At 28.5% G+C, this 21,779-nt stretch overlaps 1 protein-coding gene across 1 annotated transcript in view; it reads left to right on the plus strand.

Moving 5' to 3' along the window:
• LOC111675505 overlaps nucleotides 1–21,779 on the plus strand; it is a 111,044-nt gene that overhangs the window by 46,552 nt on the left and 42,713 nt on the right. The window contains exon 5 of the mRNA XM_046947964.1: nucleotides 121–288. Within this exon, the coding sequence (XP_046803920.1) occupies nucleotides 121–288 (168 nt within the window). The remainder of the gene's footprint in view (nucleotides 1–120; nucleotides 289–21,779) is intronic.

Below are 21,779 nucleotides of genomic sequence, written 5' to 3' on the forward strand. Positions count from 1 at the left end.
CATTTTCGTTATATTCAACATCTAGTTTAAATCCATACATTTGAAAGGCATTTGTTAAAACCATATTTTTTTCACATTCTACTAAAATGTTTTTTCTTCTACTTATTCTTTCCATTGCAGTTATGATTTATTATTTGGTATTACTGAATCTGAATCGTATCATTCGTTGGGTGCTTTAGCTTTGGAGGAAGGATTACGTGAAAATGAACGTGATAATTTATTGCGTTTCTATATGCAAAGTCGTTTTGATGTTCGTCCTGATTTAGCATTAGCGGCTACACTAAAAAAGTAAGTTGAAAAATAGAAGAATTTACACATACATATGTATTTGATTACTAATACCTACACAAGTGAAATACACACATAAGTACATCTATATGAATGTATTTTTCCAAAGCATATATCGGAAAAAAACACGTAAGAAATGTAGATGGGCGATGCCGACTATATAATACCCTACACCTGTTACATTTATATTTATTATTGAATGAAATTTTGGACATTTTAGTTCAGCTTTGAAGGGGGCTTTTTTTAGGGCTAGGGTGAAATGAAACCCTATATTTATAAAGTTCATGAGGGCCATCAAGGCTAGTATAGATCATAGGTTTTGCAGCCTTTTGTCGAGGTACGAGCATATTAAACATAATTATTAACTTGAAAGCCCTATTCGTCGGGTTCAGTTGTATGGTTAAGACTAGGTGAAATAATGGAATGATCTTAAGATCATGTACCAAATTTCATTGAATTATCTTAAAAATTGCTACCTGTGGACGGACATAGCTAAATCGACTCAGAAAATGATTCTGAGGTGGATGTAGGACCAATATTATTGTGTCTTAGAAACATCAGTACAAACGCAATATATCCTCCTCACTAAAGTGGTGTAGGGTATAAATACAAACAAGCTATAACAAATCTTATATACCCAACATCAAATTTGAGTCGAAAATTTAAAGCTATTTCGAAAAGATGATGTGAAAAGAAAGATTTTTAAACTAGTTTTTCGAAATTTATTATAACCGTCTACTTAATTATTACAATGACCGACAAGATAAAAAATGTCGAAATCGTAAGGATTGGAAAGCGCGGAATTCGAATTTGACCTCAAATTCGCCATTTTTGGTTGTTTTGTAAGTCAGATGAAAGTCCATCTCAGCAACAACTGATTTTAAAACAATAAACAAAACATAGGAAATCATTTTTCTGGCATAGGAACGGACAGCTTCTCCTTCACCTAATAACAGTTCATCACCAGTATGATTTCTGGAAAGTACAAAACATTATCAACTACTTTATTCACTCAGATTTCACTGGTTAAAACCAGCAGCAAGGACCTTTTCCAAGTCCTTCGAATATATCTAGCAATTCAAACTATCTGAGTTGACGTCACAAGTGTTGTTGAGCTTTGAAGCAAACATTCAAAGTCTCGGAAAGTTAAAAAAGATGTACTTCAAAATGATGTTAAATAGCTGCAGTTGTTTAACTTTTTTTCTCTCTAAATTCTCTACACTTTTACCAGAGGCTGTTGAAATATCTTATACGAACGACTAAACTATCATGGCGATAAGTAACAACTTTGATGAATTATTCTGTCGCGTGTAGGTTCTTTCTCTCTAAATTCTCCACACTTTTACAAAGAGCTGTTGAAATATCTTATATGAACGACTACACTGCCATGGCGATGGGTCACAACTTTGATGAATTATTCTGTCGAGTGTAAGGTTAATTCTTAGAAATGCATCAGTGCTTTTCTGACTGACTCTTCTGACTTTTACCAGCGAAGTCAGTAACACTCTAGAACATCTGCACGAACAAAGTATATATAAATTTTGTCATATTTTTTCAGTGGAGCACAAATTGTATTTAGAGTTAAATGACATACTTACTTACCTCACACTACTGCAATCAGGAACAAATATAAAAGTAGACTGATGGTAATTAATACGCTAGCAGGCAGCAGTTGGTGAAACGAGTGCGGTCACCCTCGCACAATGGTGATGTACAGCAAGGAAACATTCAAAGCTGCCGAAATGCCGCCCTATGTACAGTAACTGCCTAAAAACTTTACCTAGAAGAAGGCATTAAAGTTCTCCCAGGAGTATTTAACGGTTTCTGTTAGAATGTCAAAGGGAAATTCATTCAAACTTTATAATTACATAGAATATAAGGATATGTATGTTAATGTATGTATTAGCTTTAAATGTCAAACGTATTTGCATAAAGATGCCCTCAATATCTCGATAGCGCAATACATCATGACTATCGTTTCTAGTTCGAAAGGCAGAGTAGTTTTGGCATGACTGAGATCGAAATGTCCACTTCACTTTGTCTAATGCATATATGGGATAGGTCATATCAAATATACGTATATGGGATATGTACATCAATATCTAGACCTAGGATATTGATGTACATTCCCCCGATCAGATGATTGTATAGTTTAGGCTGTTGTAGAAACACCATTGAATGTATGTGCTGGATTTATTGTATCAAAGAATTATACTAAATCAATTGGTTTTCCTTAAGATGGCCTTACAACAACACCAGCTTATAATACTTATCTTCCAATAGGCGTATGGATGTAATAATATGAGTAAAGAAATGAAAGCATTGAAATTTATGTTTATGCAAATTGGCTTCATAAAGTTATTTATAACAAACATACATAAATACATACCAACATTTATGTATCATATGTTATACATATAAATACGCATTATTTACTCATATATATGAATGTATATTGCTTCATATTTTATATATAGAAATGCAAGTTTATGCATATATATATACTTGTTAGTAATATTTTATATGTATCTATGTATCTGTAAAATGTTTTGAATTTTCTTCATATAGTAGTGAAGTAAACTATATTACTTGCTGCTATTTTAGGTCAGTTATTTAAAGGACTAAAACTATTATGTACATAAAAATAAAGTTTGAAAATTATCATAAAAACTTGACAACAATATTACATAAAAGTATATAATGTTGTTTTTCTTTTATAAAAATTTTCAACAAATTAAAATTATAAATAATTTTTAATACAAATTCAAAATTACATTTACTTATATTACTGATTTTTTAATACAGCAAAAAAAAGAAAATTTTTACACTATATCTGTTAAAAATTTTAGTCATTCTTTACTTTTAGTAAATGTTTGTGTAAAGCAAAAAAGGCGTCATATACTATTTGTAGCCTTCTAAATCCATGTCTGTCCACACACTTTTTTTTTGTCTGTCTGCAACTAATATTTGTCTATGTTTTCATATATGAGCAGGTTTGTCTGTCTGTGATTAGATATATGAACATTAGACTGCTTCAAAATTGTTTTGAATAAAACAAGATTTATTGCCTTCTTTTCAGGGTTTTTATTAAAACTTGGCTATAGTTAAATTTATAGTTATAAAAGTTATAGTTGAGACTATACTTCAGAGTATATTTAAGGCCATAGAAAAGCCAATTAGATTCGAATAGACTCCGTTCGTCTCCGATCACTTCACTCGGCAGCAGCAGTGAGAAATCTAAGGATATTACTTATTATGCTTTAGATCAAGATTTCTTACCATGATTAAATATAAAGTAACTGCCAAGAAAAAAGGTTTCTTTTGCGGATAGAAGGAATGATGAAATACCGTTTCTTCCTTTTTCTTGTCTTTGCAACTACGAAAATGTTCATTGAAAGGTAACCCAAGCCTTCTTGCATGTCTGCCTAGAACTCAGTGTCCTATTAATAATGCCATTATTCTCAATATATCCCGTCTCATTCGATTTATTAGCTGTCTTGTGTATTTCTTATTGAAGGAGGGCCGCAATATCTTGGCCCCTATTCATGTGTCTAGGTTATTCCACCTATTTTCTTTCTTTTAAAGATCGAATCTAAGGATACTACTCTTGATAAAACCTATAGGTGTTGCAACGAAGTTGGATATATCATGAGCGGATCCCGTCCTTGTTTTTTAAATAATACCCTATGCGTAGAGACCCAAGCAAGAGCCACCCAGTCTTGACAGATCATTCTTACATTGTCTAATTAATAGAGTAGTGAGAGAAGTTCCGCTTAATTATCGACATAAATTCCTATATTGCCCAAAAATTGAGATTAGCTAAAGATGAAGTTCAGATAATAATGAATGATCCAGACTATATTCAAGTCATACCCAGCAGTTCGACGGGACAGTCCCGAACAGATCACTTAATCTACCACTTGTGGTGACCCCTAGACAACTCACTACCCAGGTGACCAACCATTTTAACATGAGCTTTTCCTACGAGTAAGTCAATCGTCACTCTACACCCAACAAAGAGACAGTAAAGAGATGATTGCCTCCGCTCTCGCTTACAAAGGGGACACTAAAGTAATGACTGTCTTTCGGAAGTACAAAAAAAAAAACTATTAAGAGTATAATCTAAAGATTACTTGAGAACAGTAAAAAAAACGATTGTATCCGCTTCCTCTTACAAAAAGGACACTCAAGTGACGACTGTCTTCATTCTCGATTACAAAGGATACCTTCGTGTAGAATGACCCAAAACATACGAATTACGATCATCGAGGTGGTTCACTGTCTTTTTCGTATGCATTGACTCTTTGTCGAACTGCTGGGAATGTATATTCTTCAGGCCACAGCAAATATTTTAGTTTAGCCAGTCATTACACTTTGGCTATGCAATAGTCCTAAAGCGATAGTCCAGACTATAGTTAAGGCCATAGTTCAGAAAATAGGAAAGCTTTAGCTCATACTATAGTAAAAGCTATTGTCCAGACTATAGTGAAGGGTATAGTCCAGACTATAGTAGAGGTACAGTTTAAACAATAGTCTAGATCTAGAAAATAAACAAGGTTCAGGTTGTAGTCGAGGATATATTAAAGTTTTTATTTTAAGCTAATGATTAGACTATTTTTATAGCTATAGTCAAGACAATATACTTCAAACCAGTGTCAAGGAGATTTTCTATTTCAAGGCTACAATTCGAATAGAAGATTATACTTTAAACGGTAGTTAAGTGTATCATCAAACTTATAGTCGAGGCTACAGAGCAAACAATATTCTTTAGTTTTTAACATCATATACCACTGTAACACCCTATTAATCTGGCATGTATGTAGTATATGTTTGCCTTTATAAGTGTTTATGTCATAACAATTTTAGCTATGTTACCGTTGTGTTTTCAAGTCGTTTATCATTATTATATATGACAAAAGGATTTGTGACAATTATGTTTATGCTCGTATATCACACAAAACTACAAAGTATTCATTCTACAGCTCTTCAACTAAAATTATAACAATTTAAATGTATAAGCTTTCTGCTAATACACACCCTTTAATGTTTCGCTGTGAATTTCGTTGGGTAAGGATTAAAACAATATTTCAAACTGTAATTAAAAAAAATATACATACATAACTACAAATATATATTTTTGTGGGTGTATTTGTATGTTTATTATACGAATGATTGAAGTTGTGATTCAAAGGGCGTGTTTTAAAAGTATAAATAATTTTGGATACAATGAAATTGAAAGTGTTACTTAAGATAATGGAAGTATTTTTTTTTTTTTTTGGGAATAGAAAAATGGATAGGGAGTAAAATGTAGCAATTAAATGTTTATGAAAGGGAATTAATTTTCAAAATAATATTGATGCTTTTTAGTGCTCAATAATTAAAGCTGGAAATTGTTTAATGGAAAATGCTATACAAATGTAATGAATGAATGAATTTGACTTTTGTGTGTAAATCAATATTTTAAACTTAGTATATTCAAATTAAATATTAAAATAAAATCAATACTTTTGTATATTAATTTTACAAAACTAGGTAATGTTATGCAAATGAATGTGATAACATATTAAAACAAAAGATAAAATTTTAATTTAATTACATATATTTATATGCTATATATTCATAAACATTTATATTATGAATATATGTATATTATTTTTTTATTGATTTTCATATTTTCAACAAACATATTGACAGTTTCGTAATGATTATTAATGTGCAAATATGTTTACATATTAAATGAATTGAAAATAATGTGATAAAACTGTATAACAATTGACTGTAGGTATTTTAAAGGCAAAACGAAATAAATATTTTAAACATTCATTCATTCATCCATTTATTCATTGTAAATTTACCATTCAAAGAAGTCAAAATCATTAGACTTAAACCGAAATGCACATAAAATATGCAAATTTTTCCGTAAATACTTACACAGTAGAAAAGAGTAATTTGACGTCTGCAATGCAGATAAGATTTTGTTTTACTAGGCATTAAGAAAATTTATATTTATTGTATAAATACAATGTAGAACTTAAGTTGGAAAAAAGAGAATGCATATATATATTTCAAAAGGATTTGCCTTTAATACACAAATGTAAAATTATTATTGTGCATTATGCGTATGTGAGATTTAGTATTTGCTAAAAGCAATATAATTAAATATTAATTATATTTTGTAAATAGATTTGTAATAAGAGTAAAATAGAAAATTTTAATTATAAAATAAGTGATTTGTTTTACAAATGTTTTTGTTTGTTTTTGAATGTACTTTTCTTTGGTATGTAGAAATTTTCAATTTACAAACTCAACATGTAAGAGTGTGATATTCGATTATAATGAAACTTATATTCTTACTGCCTTATGCAAAAACGATTATTAAGTATGTAGTAACCCACTGTTAACTTGTTAATAATCGTTTTTGCATAAGGTCCTTTATATCAAAAGCTTGTCATTTAAGGACTTAAATGTATATGTTAATTATATGCCAAATAACTGTCTCCAAAGTTTTACAAAAATATGTTAACCGAGTGGATGGATTATGGATTATTTTTATATCCTACACTACTTTAGTAAGGAGGGTTTATTGGGTTTGTGCTGATGTTTGTAACACATAATAATATTAGTCATATACCCACCTTAAAGTCCATATGTCCTTCCGTCCGTCTGTCTGTCTATGTAAACATTGTAATCAAACTACAGGTCGCAATTTTGAAGATAATTCTATCAAATTTGGTACATGATCTTCTTTTGCCCTAGAGGCAAAGCCTATTGAAAACGGTTAACATCGATCCGTTATTTCACCTAGCCCCCATACAACAGAACCCGACGAATAGGGCTTTTAAGTTGATTATGTCGAATGACAACAAAAAGCTGCAAAATCAAGTTCTTTACTGGCCTTAATGACCATAATGAACTTTGTAATTATAGGGCCTCATTTGACCCTAGATCCTGTAAAAGGTCCCCTTCAAAATTTGACTCAAATGTCCACAGTTTTATTCAACAATAAATGGCTGAAGCGAGGTAAAATTCAACTTAAATGTTTTATTATGAAAACTAAACCACATTTTACTATTTGTAACAGGTGTAGGGTATTATATGGTCGATCTCGCCCGATTATAATTTCTTACTTTTTTAAATAATAGAGCACTTAATTTGTTTTTTACTTTATTTCTGGATTTTTTTTACATATTTTAGAATTAAGTCGTGTTATTAGTGTTTATAAGTAAATTTTGAACTTTAAGTCATTTTCTGAAGGAGAGTTTTTATCACGGCTAGGGTCAAACAAAGTCCGGTCGTTACGAAAAAAAAATGCCATAAAACTTAGTTTAGCCAATTTTTGTTGACATGCTAGTACATTTATCACAATTATGAGCCTAAAAGCCCCATTCGGAGGCTACGGTTGTATTGGGCTAGACCACTATGTTTTTCCTTGGATCAAGAGAAAAGTATATGACAAATTTCATAAAATTACCTTGAAAATTGCGACCTTAGCCTACGCACAAGCTTTACATTGACACACAGACAGACGAACGGACAGACGGACTGACGGGCATAGCTATAACAACTCAGTGATTCAGAGTCGAAATGCATAATACCTCTTAATTATAGTGATGTAGGGTATATTTAATATTTTCACAACGTTATTTAACATTGAATATAAAATTTAATCTCAAAAATATTTTACAAATTAATATGTTCATCATAGAGCCCTTTATTTCTTTATAAAATGTCGGTTTATCATATCATTACAATTTTTTATTTACTCTCTTATTATTATTATTATATTTTTCTTCACTTTTATTTCCAATTAGTAGTCTACTTAAAGACTTTAAGAAAAAATTCTTGTTATTCACACATAAAAAGAAAAATTTAAATTAAAATCGTATTTAAGAAAGTCTTTAAAAACTGATTTTTCTATTTATTTTAAAGTTAAAAAAGAATTTTAAATTATAACTGCCATTATGTCTGTAAGAATTTTTTATTCATGTTCTTTTTTTCTTTTTGTTCGTTCTGGCATGTACAAGCATAGTTCAAGACTTTTCATAGCCTACACCACTACATTGGGTTAGAAATATCGATTTGTGGAGAAATGTGTAACACAACAAACAATAGCCAACAATTTTGAAAAATTTTTACAATTTTATTTTAAACAATTTTAAAAATTTTATTTTAAAAGATTTTTAAAATTTTATTTTAAAAAATTTTTATAATTTTATTTTAAACAATTAACACTAAACCAAAAAAGTGACCTAATTTATACAAAATTTATTTAATATTCTAAACACGTAAAACATTAATAAGTCATTAATTATTAACACAAAACCAGATCACAACTGATATAAATCTCTACATTAGAGCAGTTTCCTAAACAACGATAATAATTAGTGAAGGGTATCGTATGATCAACCAAAGACAACTGTAACTTTTTTCTTGTTTTTAATGTTTTTTTATTGTTAAAGGATTTTATTTGGTTTGTTAGTTTTTTCTGGGTGGTATATTTTAGAAAGGGTTTCTAAATAGAAATCGTCCAAAAAGCTTTAATTTTTTACGTAAGACTTGAAATTGCTCTCATAATATATCACGTGAAATCTGAACTATTAAATTCCAACTACAAAACTCACGTAAGACATGTAACATTTACATAAATGTTCTGTATGTACTATATTCAAATAAACCAACTGGACGCCCTAAATCGAAAAAAGTGTAAGAACTTTTAATCCTAAGCCAACTTACACCCACCACTTATCAACAGACAAAGTTTTTTATGCAAAAGAAAAAACAAAAACAGCAAAAAAATAAACACTGAGAACAAAAACAAAATAAAAATATAAACTTTCAAAACATAAAAAATATAAATAAATATATTTTAAATGTCTGCATATGTGACTATTCGCTGAGACAAGAAGACAAACAAATGAATATTAATGGCGTTACTTTTGTTTTAGTATACAACAAATATCGGATTAGTAAGTATTACGACTCGTTAGTGGATTCATACTGGAATATACCTTAATTGACAGCTAAAACTAGTCTCTAGACTATACTATAGACTAGACTATATACAAGACTATATACTAGACTATAGACTAGACTATAGACTAGACTATAGACTAGACTATAGACTAGACTATAGACTAGACTATAGACTAGACTATAGACTAGACTATAGACTAGACTATAGACTAGACTATAGACTAGACTATAGACTAGACTATAGACTAGACTATAGACTAGACTATAGGCTAGACTATAGACTAGACTATAGACTAGACTATTGACTGCAACATTTTTCTAAAATGAGTACACCCTAATATTTATTTTAAATAAACAAAAATTTAAGAATGAAAGAACATCATCCACAACAACAGCAACATTTTTTTACAAACAAATTTATGACGTTGTTAACAAACAAGGACATACACACACATGCAAGCAGAAATGTATTATTTAAATACATACATACTTTTACGCACTTGCAAATATATTTACATGCATGCATATATTTAATATATAGTTTATACCTTTAGTTAAATATGCAAAATTCTAAGTAGAAAGAACAAATATTTTTAATTTTTAAAACTTTATTTTATTTTTTGTTTTTACATATTACGACTATAACTTTGTTACAGAGTGTTATAGAAAAAAATAAGAGTTTTCACAAACAGGTCCTTGAGTTTTTTTTTCATATTTCTCTTTTTTTAGATAAAGCTATAATTTATTCATATATAAATATTAAACTATACTGACATATTTTCTATAATGATTGCATTTTAATAACTAAAACACATATACAAGAAAACAGCTTTTTTTTAGGAATAATTTTTGTTTCTTTAATCTTTTTATTATTTTATTATAGCCAAAAGTTGTATGTATTTTTTTTCTAATCCTTTTATTAAAAAACAAAGCAAGATATGTTCTAAAATAGTTATTTTGCAATATTTATAAAAATTTTGCACTTTTCTTTTGGAGTATGTAGTATGTAATTTTGAAAAATGAATTTATGTAGCGTAAAGTTAAACATTGTAAGATGGTCTACTAAGTTAATATAGTCTTTGGTCTGTAATATAATATGGAACTATTTAGGTTTTAATAAAAATTGTGCTTGAACTAAATGTCAAATTAAGTTTGGAAAATTTGTTTAATTAACAATATTTTATGGATAAATCATGTTGCTTATAACAGAGTGACAGACAGATGGAATGACAGACAAAAGTCACTGTTAGATACTGTAAAAACACAGAATATTGAAACTTTACATATATATCTAATTTCAGATTTTTAACTTTATATATACAAATAAATGGGTAGACAAAGCTTTGTACAGCTAAACAGACCGACCGACAGACAGATGGACAGACAATTCCATATCATCTTAGAAACTCAAAGGACTCATATGGAGTTATTTTAAAGATGGAATGAGAAAACCTTAATATATTATTTCTTAAATGAACTAAAGGCTTTTTATTTCTAAATTACGATATCGTATATCTTAAAAACTGCAAGAGTCCTTAATAATATATGAACATTAGGGTGTCCCCTGGAACACATTTTAGGAGGAATACCTCTAAAACGATGCATTTAAATTACAAAATTAAGAAAAATCTTTTTGATCTCAGTATATTATGTTAAAAGAATCTGCAAACTTTTCTAATTGGGTGTCAAAAATTCCATAATTTTGAGCCAATCATGGAAAAAATAATTAAAATTTGTCTTAGTGTATTTCTGGTCTGTAATATAAGAAGCACATAAGTAAATTTAAAAAAAACTAAAAAAAATAAAAATCTGAAATGAACCAAATGCCAAACTATTTTTTTAATATTTTTCTGTAAAGGCTAAAAATTACGACAATTTGATAAAAAATGAAAATAATATTCCACTCCAATCCACAAAAAACATACTGTGGAGCATAAAAATTTTGCAAAAATTTTAAAATCATTTTTTCCTTAACCAGTTCAAAATTACGGAATTTTTAAGACTCATTAAGAAAAAATTATAATTATATAATATTTTATTTTTCAAAAATTACACTAAAGTCAGAATTTTCAATGAAGTAAGGATCATTCTAATATAAATTGTTTTAAACGTGTTTAGTACATAATACGCATCGATTGAGAGGTATTCCTATATAAAATTCTAATGAACGTATGGGGGTTAGCTACAGTAGGCTTGCCACCTCCCACATTGGTCTAATCTTAAATTAGTATGTTTGAGAAAATATAACAGCTAGAGTCTTCAAAATTATTTGCAGCCATTTAGTATTTTAGTGAGTATTTATGATCCGCACATGATCTATCTATTTAATCATAATTATAGAATTGATCAGGTAAAAAACACTGATTTTTTAAGAATAATCATCTATTAGGTTTTTGTTTCTATTTAAGTTAATCTAAACATTTCCAATTGTAGTATTCTTCTGCTAACACTTTCAACTTTAATTTAATACAAATCTTTTAGAAGTAGAAAATTTTAAAATTTTTATATCTTTTTAATACAACTTCTATTTTGTACATTCCATTTTTGTTGCTTTGTTTTATTTTAAACCAATTTTGTTATCTTGTTGAGTAGTCAAAAAGAAAATGTCTTTGCTAAATAATATGTTTTTTTTCTAGTTGTTTCTTATTCGTTACTCTGAACAACTGAATTTGCATAAACTTTCCTATGAACACTTTCGTATGAATATGTGAAGAATCAAAGTAGACAATCTACACTTTAATACATTAAGAAATTGTAAAAGTAGTAATCTTTAATCAAGTCTGTGATCTTTGCTGTCGATTAAACATTTAAACGTAAACTTTTCTCTCGTGTATTTGATTAAACAATAGCCTTTTGCTACTAGTTAGTTAGTAAGTTTAAAAGGAGGATGTATATACATCAAATCCGAAGAAATATACCTAGGCCTCTATCGGGCCTGTTGTGCGCTCCTTAACCAGTGTCTCAGTGTGGGAATCGAACCCACCAGCTCCGGTCTACTAGACTAGAACACTAATTACTAACCTACCGGAGGCCTTTGGCTACTATGCGACACTAACAAACCTAGGCCTTTATCGGGCCTGTTGTGCGCTTCATAACCAGTGTCTCAGAGTGGGAATCGAACCCACCACCTCTGGTCTACCAGACTAGAACACTAACCACTAACCTACCGGAGACCCTTGGCTACTATATGACACTAACAGACTGCTTCTTGAAAAAATGGAGATAGCTAACTTTGCTTCTATATCACTCCTATGAAATCTCACCCATATGTTTCATACCCATACATATGTTCATTTGCAACTATCTTGATAAAAATATACAAAAAAAAAAAAAAAACATATAGAAACTTAAACTATATACATACCTATGTATATCTTGTAGAAAATTTTTACATTTACTAGAAAGCTGTCTAGTAGAAAATGTATAGTAAAGAGATAGAGCGAGACGGGGAGTTGAAGAAAAAAACTTTAACAATCATGAGCAAATAGCATAACATATGCTACTTTAAACATTTTTCACTATTCATACCCTATAATATACAAAACACTGTCATAAGTTTGAGGAGTTTTTTTTTTTTAAAAGTTTTTCTTTTTCCTGCTGTTTTGCAAATTTTCCTCTTTGTTTTTTCTTTGTTGCAGTAACAAGGTCTATAAGATCATGCTGTTTATGCAAAAATTTCACTGGTCTACAAGAAACTATATACATATCTTTTATCTCCTTTGAATTTTAAGTGCAAGATTATGATAACCTAAATGCTTTTGAATCAAGATGAGGTTTTAAAAAATTTTCCGAAAACAATTTTTTTGAAAATATCTTATTTTTAAGTCAACTAGGAATTTTAAAAATTTTCCATCTTCATTATTTTAAAATATTCAACTTTGAATGTTTATAACTTACAGATGGAACTATATTTGCTCTAGATTTTTTTTAAGTAATCAAACAAAAAAATTAAAAAAATATCTATTTTGATCGCTTAAACAAGGGTAAATTCAAAAAAAAAAAAAATAATAAATATTTCAGAAACTTTAATACTTTAATAATTTTTCATAAAAGATAATTTCATTGTTGAACAGTGTTGTTAGTTGAGGAAAATTTTAATAAAGTTTGATATGAGTGTTTTTAAGTAAGAGAAAGAAAAAAAGTTGTAAGTTAATTGTAAAACAATTAAATATAGAATTTTTCTCTAAAAAAAGTAAATGGAAAAGTTTAGAAACATTTTTTAGGTGCTGGGAATTTTTTTTAATCTTAAATCACAGCATGTTGAAGAAAGAAAGGAAATATTTAAATTACCTTCATAAAGATGTATGAAGTCTGTGGTAATCTAAAGATTATGTATTTCTAAAATAAATAAATATTAAATAAAATATTGTCTGTGTGGTGTAGGATTAATATGAAATAGAAAATTATTCATTTTATAAAACTTATATAGGTAATTTTGCTTCTTTTAACAAAGATAATGTCAAATAAAAAACTTACGATCTTTGATGTTATCAGAATTTTGTGAAATTGAAATTAAACTACAAACCTACAGTAGAGATAAAAGCTGATACGAAATGATTGGTGGCTTTTTGTTAAATATACCGGCGTCTTCAAAAATGGTAACTGAATGTAAACTCTTAATTTGTGGGAGAGCAACTTGAATAATTTTGAAATTAGTTTTGTTTTATTGTTTTTTATGTAAGTGATGGACTAAACGTGAAGAAATTACTGTAATAAAATCAATATTTGTGCCAAAGTTAGTATGGATACCATTATTTATTGATGAGTTATATTTGTTTATATGGCCTTGACTCTTTATAAATCTCTTTCCTTTAATGTTTTAATAGCTTAAAAGTTTATATTTTTTATATACTATAAATGTATTGAACTGGCCAAAAGCAGTAAACTGACACATCTGATCGCATACCAGACACAGAATATGTGAAAAACTTTGAAACTCTGATCCCAGATAGAATGTCTTGGAAACCATTGTTACACGGATGGCTCTAAATTGTGGGATAAAGTGGGCCTAGGGGATAAAAGTGACCCAGAATCAGAAATATACCACTGTTTACCTAATCGTGACACAAGCTTCCAGGCAGAAGTCTAAGCAATAAAGGAATGTGTTAATTGGAATAGAACAAATATAGTGCCAACAGCCCTTAATATATTTACCGACAGCCAGAGAGTAACTAGTGCGATATCAGGTGATATATTTAAATCTAAGACCATATTGGATTTTAGGAAAGCTTTAACTGAATACTCTCCCAGTGCACTTTCTCTGTCACTGTCAGACATTCGTCGAAGTTAGATCCAAGTACCTTGGATGTGATGTTATTCTGGGAATAACATTCCTGACTAACACTGATTGGAAAATTGATAGGAATTACTTTCAGAAAACTGAGTTTCTGAACATTGAGAAATAATATACTCAGTGAACAAAATATGTTTTTTTTTTCATGAAAAGGAGCACAAAACAAGCTCGATAGTGGCCTAAGTGCATTTCTTAGGATTTGGTGTATTATCCATCATCCAACCAAACCTTACCTATGAATGTATAGAAGTATGGATCGTATGGGTATTTTAAAAGCAATACATTTAACTTGTATTTTTGTAAAAAAAAGAAATGTAAGATTTTTTGACAATTATAAAACATTACTACGTTTTTACAGGTTATATTGAAACTCTTCAATTATCATTAACCAAGTAATTAATTTTCATTCAAATGCGGATAATATAACTTCAACTAACAGAGCTAGTGAAATTTCTAGTCTACCCATATTAACATTTCTTGTCGACTTCTATTTTTAAAATTTTTTTCACTACTAAAACGATCAACTTAAGACTTTTACACTACATCTGCATTTTATATGGGTTTATTTGTTAACGTCTGATGATTTTCTTCTACTTCATCACATTTCACTTAGAAAATAAAATGTTTTAAATTTCTACTTTATTACTTTATATATACAGTACATATTTCAGCATCTTTAAAGGTGTAAAAAAAACATTAAGTCATGAAAAAGGATACAAAAAAACAAACAACAACAACATTTACTAAGATATTTTATTACAGTTAATAAGTACTAGTTAATGTTGGTAATTAACATTTTGTAAATAAATATTAAGTATTTTGTATAAAATGTACCCATTAAATAATATAAATATTAAATTACTTTAAATAGAAAAAAAAAATATTTTAAAAATTTAATTATACATAATTAAAGGAAACTTATACCAGTAATTAATATTATTATTTCATATTAAAAATATCAAATTTTAAAAGTTTCTGCAAATTAAACTTAACATTCTATATATTTTAATACATTTCTTTTCAGTTTTATACTTTTTCACTTAATGTGATCTGTGATAATGACCTCCTTCAGTATTAATTGAATTTCTCCTTATTCGTTTTCTTAACTATCAGTAAAAGTCAAAACTATTAAAAGCAATAGACCTTAATTTTCTTGATACACATTTAATTCTATTTATCTAATGGTCAAGTTGTTCATTCTCAACATCATACTTATCAACGTATAAGTTGCTTGTTTCTTGTTATTGAACAAATTAAATCAGAATTAAAAAAATATTACACATACGCCTTGTTGACACTTTCATTTTACACTCTTTCTTTATTTAATTAAAATAACCAAAGAAGTAATTAAAAAAATATATATATAATAGAAAGAGAAAAAATATAAATATATAATAAAAATAAACAATATAAACTCTATTTATTTTATAGTTGTATTTACACATTCACACATACAGAGACAATACTATTAATTTTACCAACACTAGTGGCAGAAACTTAAATGTTGAAAGAAAACAACATGTAGGAGTATGACAGTTTGAAAATATGTAGTGAGTCTATAGACCATAGTCAAGTCTAGTCTACTCTATAGTTTAGTCCAAAGACCAGTCCATAGTCTAGTCAATAGTCTAGTCTACATTATAATATATATTCTAGTTTATAGTGTAGTCTGTAGTCTAGTCTATAATCTAGTCTATAATCTAGTCTATAATCTAGTCTATAATGTAGTCTATAATCTAGTCTATAGTCTAGCCTATAGTCTAGTCAATAGTCTAGTCTATAATCTAGTCTATAGTCTAGACTATAGTCTAGTCTATAGTCTAGTCTAAAGTCTAGTCTATAGTCTAGTCTATAGTTTTGTCTATAGTCTATTCTATATTCTATTCTATAGTCTAGTCTATAGTCTAGTCTATTCTATAATCTAATCTATAGTCTGGTCTATTAACTAGTCTATAATCTAGTATATAGTCTTATCTGTCTTATCTATCCTTGATGGTTTTCTCGCATTGGTCTGTTTCAAAAACATTCGCAATACCATTCTACACTAAACTGTGACACTCCTTAATTTTTATAACATCATAATACAAACACCAACTATGGTTAGTAGTTTAATGTGTATGTTCGAAATGAAAAAGAACATCAAAACTTAAACTATTACGAACAGATGTATATTATGAGAAAAAGAAAAACTTGATGATTTTTTTGTTCATTTCAGTTTCAATTTTTCTTTTTGTTTATTTTTTCGTAAAGAATAATATATAGAAAACTGCATATCACAATAAACTCACAGAAGAACAAACTAAATAAGAATACATATAAACCAGTTCTAGTTTTTAGTCCTTTAGCTGTTTCCTTTTTGAAGAAATGTGCAAAAAAAATCTGTAAAAAGAAGTAAATCTAACATTGACACAACAATATAAGGGACATTATTATCATTAAATTAAATTCAACAAAAAGTAGCAGAGAAAATAAAAACAACAAATAGAACTATAGAAAATAATATTCCTCTATACATTTATTTTGAAAATTGCTAAGAGAATAAAGTTGTCTTCCTAGTGGGAAAAATGTGTTAAATTTTTTTTTTCTTTTAAAGCCAGAAAAGACCAAATTTGAGATCCTTTTGTAGTAATTGTTTAATATTATGTTCACATGGTAAGGTTGGACAGAATAGAATTCGTTATAATTCACATTCATAGAAAAAGTGAAACTATTGAACTATTCCTATTAAAAATTCAATTCGTTTAATCTGGCACCTGCATTTTTAGTAAGCTCTGCCTGATAACTAACAAGAACAAGTGCAATGAAATAGCAAAAACTTTTAAATACACAAGTGAATTAAAATACAGAGCAAATAAACACAGATTACAATAAATAATGTAATTTCAAAATAATCATTAAAGAAATAAACGAAAAATAAGGAAATAATAAAAACCATGCACTACGTTTTTAAGAATAGTAAATAATCTATATCTATGTGGTTAATGTGAAAAGCTGACAAGGAGAATGAAATGCTAATATTGTTAATTTTAGAAACACTTACAAATAGTAAGTAAAACTTGAAAAACAATAATAAAATTACAATAAAGATATTGTTTGTGTATTATAAATATCAACTTAAATAATAACTTTAGAAAAGTTGATCTAGGTTAGTCTAAAGTTCTTACTATATTCGAAATACAACTAGTATATCTCTAGACGTAGATATAATATTGTGAGTATTCTAGACAGATAGTCCAGACTATAGAATAGTCTATAGTCCAGACTATAGCCTAGTCCATAGTTCAGACTATAGCCTGGTCTATAGTCTAGACTATAGCCTAGTCTTTAGTCCAGAATATGTTCTAGTCTATAGTCCATACTATAGTCTAGACTATAGTCCAGACTATAGCCCAGACTATAGATTATAGCCTAGTCTATAGTCCAGACTATAGCCTAGTCTATAGTCCAGACTATAGCCCAGTCTATAGTCCAGACTATAGCCTAGTCTATAGTCCAGACTATAGCCTAGTATATAGTCCAGACTATAGCCTAGTCTATAGTCCAGACTATAGCCTAGTCTGAACTATAGACTATAGCCTAGTCTATAGTCCAGACTATAGCCTAGTCTATAGTCCAGACTATAGCCTAGTCTATAGTCCAGACTATAGCCTAGTCTATAGTCCAGACTATAGTCTATAGATATATAGTCTATAGTCCAGACTATAGCCTAGTCTATAGTCCAGACAATAGTTTCTTCTTTATTATAGACTATAGTATAGTTTATAGCATAGTCTAGTTTTGGTGTGTAGTTTTTGATTGAAGTATAAGACCTTTATAAGGTCATTATAGTGATGACTTTTCTATATTCAATGATATCGTATACTCCAAACTATTATTAAAATATCGTTCACTACTCTGGACTGCATTATATTCCAGATCAAACTAATTAAGCAAGTTGTTTCATAGTCTAGTCTGCGGTCCAGTCTATCGTTCATTTTATAATATGGACTCTATTCGTATCTTAACTGTATTCTATACTCTAGTGTTTAGTGTTGTTTAGAGAATTTTTGTACAAACTGTTTACCCAGGGAGCCGGTTATATGATTACTAATTAATTTTCTATGACCTTTTGCGTATTCTTGTAAGTCAATAACTATTATAATATACGCCAAAATGCTCATTGCAAATATATTTTTGCACATTCAACTAAATTATAATTAAGTATTTTTTTGTCGCCCCATTATATATTTTTTTCTTTTTTTGATAAATACTCATTAAGCAGTTTTTGTCCATTAAATTGCTATAATAAAATGTTGATAGAATAAGTTCAACTGATATCACAGCAATTACTTCAGGTCACTTATAATCAGCTTTGGTTTTATAATTTCACAAGTAGTTAAATTTTTATTTTGTAGTTTATATATATTTTTAAATGCTTAAAATGTATGAAATATATACATATATGTGTGTGTATGTATAAAGAGTTAATTACGTATGGTTATCAGTTTCCCAAGAGGAAATTAAATAGAAAAATAGTAATGCATATAAGTACACATATATATAAATGTCCACATTTGTACAAACATGTAGTTCTTTATTTTTATAGAAAATTTTATAAATTATTATTTTTTTAAGTTTCAAGCATATTTCAGCATCAATTTAAATTACATAGTTGTTTATTAGATATGTTCTTTTAAAATTCTTATCATAGTCGGCTATATATTACTCATACGTATATAATTCATATAATTGCTTGCTTACCTGTATATCTGTACATTCAAAAATCTATCTTATTACAATTGGTTAAATTTTGTCCTTTCGATCATCGTTTGACCATTTCTTTTTGAGAGCAGATCTATTACACATATGTATTCATATTTATGTTGAGTTTTCATGTGAGTTTTTAATTTGAAAAGAAATAAACTACTTTTTTATATAATTAATAAAAAAACACATTTATATTTAACCACTTTATTTATATTCATAAACAAGTTAACATAGTTCTTAGTCTACAGCAGTTATGAATATTTTTTTCCCCAAAAGCATAAAATAACATATAATATTTTATCAAGACAAATAAACTGACAGATAGTCAGACATAAAGACAGACAGTTAGACGGATATACAGACAAATATTTATATTTATAACAATACACAAGTATAATGTTCAACTACTAAATACATTCCACTTGACTCTAACAGACAATTTATGAATTGTTTTAGCATTTCCGACACGGAAGCGCTATAAAAAAAAACTATATGTTTTATGATATTTATTTTACATACACTATGTTTATCTTATTCATTTTACTAGACAAATAAGCGAGAGTTGTTGATAAATTTGCATTCACTTAGCAATTAGTTACTAAACATTTTATTATTACTGATTTTTGAAAAAGACCGACACTCGTATATTTATGCAATATAATACTCAAACGTATATTTAATGGTGTTAGTTATGGTAATTGAAAAATGTGTGGAATTTATTGTTACTTTAGTTAAATTATTATTTTATTTTAAACTTTATAGATTTTTTTCTTCGGTATTGGAAAAATTTTGTTTTCAGAAAAATTCGGTGGTACACTCTGGACCGTATAATAAAATATAGTCTGGATTATAGAATAGAGTGTAGCCTGGACTATGGAATATACTATTGTCTGGACTAAAGAATATACTATAGTCTAGACAATAAAGTATACCATATTCTGAACTATAGTCTAGTCTCTAGTTTAGACTTTTTTCTAGTCAACAGTCCATACTGTAGCCTAGTTTATAGTTTGGACCATAGTCTATCCAATAGCTTAGAATATAGTATATTCCATAGTTCAGACTATATATATATAGTCTAAAGTTTGGACTATAGAATAGTCCATAGGACTATAGAGTGGACTATAGAGTTTACTATAGCGTGGACTATAGAATCCAATATAGTCAGGAATAAACTTTAGAGTGGACTATATAATAGTCTATAGAGTGGACTATAGTTTAGACTATAGAGTGGGCTATAGAGTGGACTATAGAGTGGACTATAGAGTGGACTATAGAGTTTGGTAAATAGTTTACTAAAGAGTTTGGTAAATAGTGGACTGTAGAGTTGGCTATAGTCTAGACTATAAAGTGGACTAAAATCTGGGCTATAAAGAGGACTAAAATCTGGGCTATAAAGTGGACTATAATTTGAACTATAGAGTGCACTATAGTCAGGAATAGTATATAGAGTGGACTATAGAATAGTCTATAGACTAGACTATAGTCTAGTCTATAAATTAGACTATAAAGTGAACTATAGAGCAGACTATAGTCTGGACTATAGAGTGGACTGTAGAGTTTAATATAGTCAGGGCTATAGAGTAGAGTGACCTAAAGTCAGGAATAGTCTATAGACTAGGCTATAGTCTAGTCTATAGAGTAGACTATAGAGGACTATAGAGTAGACTATAGAGGACTATAGAGTAGACTATAGAGGACTATAGAGTAGACTATAGAGGACTATAGAGTAGACTATATAGTGGACTATAGTCTATACTATATGGTGGACTATAGTCTGAACTATAGTTAATACTATAGTCAGGACTATAGAGTTCACTATAGATGTCATTTTCACTTAGTATATACTACCACAATAATGTAACTTAACAGTATAAATATATAGAGATATCTCTGGAGGCAAGTACTTGACATAGTTGAATAGAATGAGGAGGGTAAGTCAGTTTTGCGAGAACACGGACCATTGGCCTTTTTCCTTTTTAGTAAACTCTTAAACCAACATAGGGTATGGAATTTATTTCCATAAAAGCTCTATTACACATAACCAGAATACTGAATAAAACAAAAATATAATTCCCAAGAAATATGCATTTAAATATTTGTGTTTCTGTATAAAAACAAACAGTAAACTGGATAAATATATTGTTCATTTTGCGTAAATTATAAAAAGAGAAAATAAAAGAACAATAGTTAATTAAATCCGTTAAATGTTTGCCTTGAAAATATATAAAGAACAAAAGACGTCATTATTTATCAAGGATGTACTATGTATAACAGCGTTTTCTCAGTTTTTTATTTAATTTATCATTTATTCATTGAGTGCAATTCTATGTGGCTGTGATATCACAGCAATAATCTTTAATTAATTCTATGTGCAGAAAAAATTCATTTAGTATTATTTTTTATATACTTTTATTTTATTTTTATAGATAAACACTTTAATAGGCTTATTGTATAAGTATTGTTATAATAATATTAT

This window comes from Lucilia cuprina, chromosome 4, assembly GCF_022045245.1.
Source record: "Lucilia cuprina isolate Lc7/37 chromosome 4, ASM2204524v1, whole genome shotgun sequence".
Lineage (NCBI taxonomy): Eukaryota > Metazoa > Arthropoda > Insecta > Diptera > Calliphoridae > Lucilia > Lucilia cuprina.